Source organism: Argentina silus (assembly GCF_951799395.1).
Source record: "Argentina silus genome assembly, chromosome: 17".
Lineage (NCBI taxonomy): Eukaryota > Metazoa > Chordata > Actinopteri > Argentiniformes > Argentinidae > Argentina > Argentina silus.
In genome coordinates this window covers 16,360,013-16,365,012 of record NC_139671.1, presented here as the reverse complement: position 1 = coordinate 16,365,012, position 5,000 = coordinate 16,360,013, and the positions used below count along the sequence as shown (strand labels likewise).

Genomic DNA, 5,000 nt, shown 5'->3' with positions numbered 1-5,000 from the left:
AATTATGGGGTTCACATATCTTCAGTAAACAGAGAGATACCCTGAGGGAGACATACTTATAATCACCGCTGATAGATTAAATGGGATGCAATGAGGATCGCAAATTACCCTATTCAGGTTCGGTGGAGAGCTTTTCCATCGTAAAAAAAAAAAAAGGCATTTGGGTGGAATATCTTGTTTATATCTTTGTTTGTTTATCTCTCCAGGTGTTCCTGCAGGACCTGGGCAGAAGTCAGGTCACAGTGGCGTCCTTTAACGAGCTGTCCAGTCAGCTGCTGCAGGAGTATTCCGCAGACGATACCAGGAGGATCAAAGAGGTCACGGACAAACATAATGGGGCCTGGAACAGCATCAACAACAGGTACACACACACACACACACACACACACACACACACACACACACACACACACACACACATACACATATATATAAACACTGAAACACCCATGCATGATCGCATGCGTGATCACGCATGAACACATGCATGAACACATGCATGAACACATGCATGAACACACACACACACACACACACACACACTCTCTCTCTCTCTCTGCTGCAGCTGTGACATCGCTGTGTGACGTCCCCAACAGGTCAGGGACAGGCTCCAATCCTGTCCTCGTAAAGGAGCTGACAGCAAATGTCCCAGGGACTGATCGTCTGCTCAATACCTTATTGATCGGTGTATTAGTGATTGATCAGACTCTCCTGGTGTTGGTGTTGATTAACAGGGCGAGCGATCGCCAGGCCCAGGTGGACTCTGACCTGAAGGCTCTTCAGACCTCGCTCAAGGAACTGGAGGCCTTCCTGAAATGGCTGCAGGAGGCGGAGACTACCGTCAACGTCCTGGCCGACGCCTCCCAGAGGGAGGAGCTCTCCCAGGACTCCGCCCACGTCAAGGAGCTGAGAGGGCAACTGGAGGTAGGCTCATTTGCCTTTGTGTGCGCGTGTGCGTTTGGGAGCTTACATCGACCACACAATGGTTGACTACCAGGCTCACTTTGTTATGAGAGGGTGTTGGTTTGTTATGAGAGGGTGTTGGTTTGTTATGAGAGGGTGTTGGTTTGGTATGAGAGGGGGTTGGTTTGGTATGAGAGGGGGTTGGTTTGTTATGAGAGGGTGTTGGTTTGTTATGAGAGGGTGTTGGTTTGCACATTACCATTATATCCCAAAGCAGACAGGGTGAGGAATGGTGCTGTATATATGGAAATATATGGAAACGTATGGAAATATATGGAAGGAAAAGGAGGTGCATACAGAGGTCGAAGTGGGGTTGAAGTGTGCGTGTGTGCGTGTGTGTGTGGGGCGTGTGTGTGTGTGTGTGTGTCCGTGTCCGTGTCCGTGTCCGTGTGTCTGTGTGTGTGTGTGTGTGTGCGCGTGTGTGTGTCCGTCTGTCCGTCCGTGTCTGTGTGTGTGTGTGTGGGTGTGGAGGACAGGTGCTATCCTATTATCTTACTGTCGTCCTTCATTAAGGAAGCCCTCAGCTTAAAAACAGAGGCTGATGTGTCTGTGCAACCATGTGAACTGTGGTTAGGGGTGTGTGAATGACACGGTGCTGTGTGTGTGTGTGTGTGTGTGTGGGGAGGGGGGCAGGGGGTGCAGGAGGTGCCGAGTGCTGTCGCCTGTTGCTCATTGATCTTTTTTCCTGTGCTATTTAATCATTCTGTGTGTGTGTGTGTGTGTGCGTGTGTGTGTCTTTCTCTCTCGTCAGTTTGTCATTTACCTAGTCCTTCCATCAGGGGTCAGTTGGCACACATTGTGTTTGTGCGTGTGCGTAGGGGGGAATTCAAAACCCTCTTTTTGCATTTTTTAAGTTTTTTTTCCTTTGACCCACCTATTGACAGCAGTGAGGTCTTTTGAAACGCGGCGATGACAATCTCGTCCTCGCCATGTACTCATTTTATTTCTCCACACGCTTCGTGTCCCACTAACACATCCTTTCTCTGTGTAACAATACCTGTCTATGCGAAAAGGGACAAGCTGAAAGGGGCATTGTGTGTGTGTGTGTGTGTGTGTGTGTGTGTGTGTGTGTGTGTGTGTGCGAGAGAAAAGAGATAGAGAGAGAGTGTGTGTGCGTGTCTGTGGGAGAGAAGAGAAAGAGAGATCATTGTGTGTGTGTGTGTGTGCGCGTGCACGCACCTGTGTGTTGATAAGAGAGAGAGAGAGACAAAGATGTGCTTCGGTGGTACTTCAGATAACCCAAAACGAGTATTTATCCCTGAGAGGCGTTGCGTCGTAAATATCTGTCCGATATGTTCTTATTTCTCCGCTCTGTGTCATTGTCCTGCTAGTAACCTCTGTCTCTATTTCCGCATGGTCACAGCGCGTGGTGTTAGACATGTCACATACCTGGAACCCTTTATTCATACAGCAAAAGTTGTATGCAAATATGCAAAAGTTGCTGAGTCATGCTGTAGTGGATAGACTCCCATTTATTCCTGCTCTCCTGAACGACATTCAACGTTCCCCAACCCCATTGTTGATCATCGTCCCGGGGTCCTCATTCATGTTTAATCGACGCGCCGAGGGGCTTCGCTCATTCGGATACAAAACGGACAATTGGAGTCTGAATGAAGTTACGGAGTTTGAATGGCCTGTTTCTGTCGGGGGGTCAGGGTTTTCTGTGGCCGTGAGGAAATTTGAGGACTGACGTTCAAAGGACTGACGTTCGGAAGCACAGAGCTTTCTGGCAAACAAGAGCCACAGCCTGCTCCCCTCTCCTTTGTCCTTCCTCCCCTCTTCCTCTTCTTTCTCTCTGTTCTCTTCTCTTCTCTCTGTGTTCTTGTCCTTCTCTTCTTCTTCCTGGCTCTCTCTCTCTCTCTCTCTCTCCCTCTCTCTCTCTCTCCCTCTCTCCCTCTCTCTCTCTCTCTCCCTCTCTCTCTCTCTCCCTCTCTCTCTCTCTCTCTCCCTCCCTCTGTCTGTCTGTCTCTACTTTTGGCACACTGATGGAGTGCACTCAGAGGTAAAGAGGAACTGGGTTAATGAAAGTGAGAGCGGAGAGGACAGAGAAAGAGAGAGTGGGGGAAGCGGGAGAGAAGGGGAGGAGAAGAGACAGCAGAGTCACCTTCTCTCAGAAGGTCTCTCTCTCTCTCTACAGTGATCCACAGTGAACCCCACATGTGACCTGTTCTCCATTAGGCTTTGTCACTACTGAGATGCAGTACACTTCACAGGGAGAGGGCACTCTCTCACACACACACACACACACACACACACACACACCCACCCACACACACACACCCTGTTGAATAACCCTGAGACACTTAATAATGTGTGGTAGAATAGGATACACACACACACACACACACACACAGTTGGAGATGTAGCAGTAATGTTGTCACACTGAGAGGGCAAAGGGCAACACTGCAGGAACACTGCTTCTATCAACACTGCTTCTATCAAGCCCACTCCAGGAGCTGCTTTCACCTTGATATGGGGCTTTTCTACAGTAAAAAGGAAGGCTGTGGCGGCTGAATGTGTCTGTGTGTGTGTGTCTGTGTGCGTCTGTGTGTGTGCGTGAGTCTGTGTGTGTGTCTGTATCTGCGTGCGTGTGCACACGCCTGTGTGTAAAACAGGTTTTAAAAAAAAAAAAAAAAGTGGTTAAATCCACTACAGTATGTTCAAGCCTGCGACACAAAGCCGTATGGTAAACACGGCTCCCCTCGGATCCAGGCACCCACCGCTCAAACATTAGCTTTCATCAGGCAGAACATTGGAAAACGCCGGCCAAACATTTCTGTAAGTGAATGTGAAACACGATGCTAGCCCCCAGGGGAGGCTATCACACGCTATAAGCTCTGACTGGAAACCCAGTGCTGTCAGTGAGATGGCGCTAACTCAGGCTAGCTAGGCGGTAGCAGAGTTCTCCCTATGCGATGCCCTGGAAGATGAATCGATACTGGGAAATGAGTGGATGACACGTACGGCTCCTCAACCAATTAAACCCGGGCTAAAAGAAGCTCTTTATCGCTTCACTTGATGATCCGTCTCAGTTACCTCTAAGTGCGTGTGTGTGTGCGTGTGTGCGTGCGTGTGTGCGTGCGTGTGTGCGTGTGTGTGTGCGTGCGTGTGTGTGTGTGTGTGTGTGTGTGCATGTGCATGTGTGTGTGTGTCATTGCTCGATATTCCTTTTCCTCCCTGCTACTGAATCTTTCACCTCAATATGAACTGACAGGAGAGGCAGGGGCCATATGGGCATTAATACGTTTCTTAGCGCAACACTGAACACAGCTCTTGCCCCCGCTTCTTATTTATAGGTGTGTGTGTGCGTGTGTGTGTGTGCGTGTGTGTGCGTGTGTGTGCGTGTGAGACAATTGGTTTTAGAGGGAGCGCTTCCTCTGTCCCCCTGGGGGGAGTCCTGGGGGCGAGGCGAATAGGGTGAGTTAGTGAGTGCAGACCCAGGGCAGGATGAAAGCAATGTTTCTCAATCTGAACTGTGTTGTTGGTATTTCATAAGCAATGTAGAGCACTGGACCCAATATTATTTATCAAAACTATTTTCCTCCACGTGTGTGTGTGTGTGTGTGTGTGTGTGTGTACTATATGTTCTGTGTCTCTCTACTTGTATCTGTTTCTCTTTCACATTCTCCCCGTTGCTTCTTTTTCTTTCATATTCTCTCCTTCACCATCTAGCTTTTTTTTTTTCATCCCCCTATTTACCTTTTCTTGCCCTCACAGAAGGTACTGTAGGCTACTTAACCTCTGTTCTCTGCCTCTGTCCTTGCCTCAATCCTCAATCTCTCTCCTCCTCCTCTCTATCTCTCTCTCTCTCTCTCTCTCTCTCTTCTCTTATTAGGCTGCTTATCTCTCCCTCTGTATCTGTGTCAGAGCATGGTTACATCTGGGACACACACACACACAAAAACACACACACACACACACACACACACATACTCTGCTCCTGCTGTGTGTGCGCACGCTGTACATCTCACTTGTGCTCTGTCTCTTTCTCTCTCTCTCTCTCCCTCTCCCTCTCTCTCTCTCTGTCTCTCTCTCTC

At 49.0% G+C, this 5,000-nt stretch overlaps 1 protein-coding gene across 1 annotated transcript in view; it reads left to right on the top strand.

Moving 5' to 3' along the window:
- utrn (utrophin) overlaps nt 1-5,000 on the top strand; it is a 172,090-nt gene that overhangs the window by 62,262 nt on the left and 104,828 nt on the right. Inside the window, exons 53-54 of the mRNA XM_083689372.1 lie at nt 207-361; nt 735-924. Coding sequence (XP_083545498.1) covers nt 207-361; nt 735-924 — 345 coding nt within the window. The remainder of the gene's footprint in view (nt 1-206; nt 362-734; nt 925-5,000) is intronic.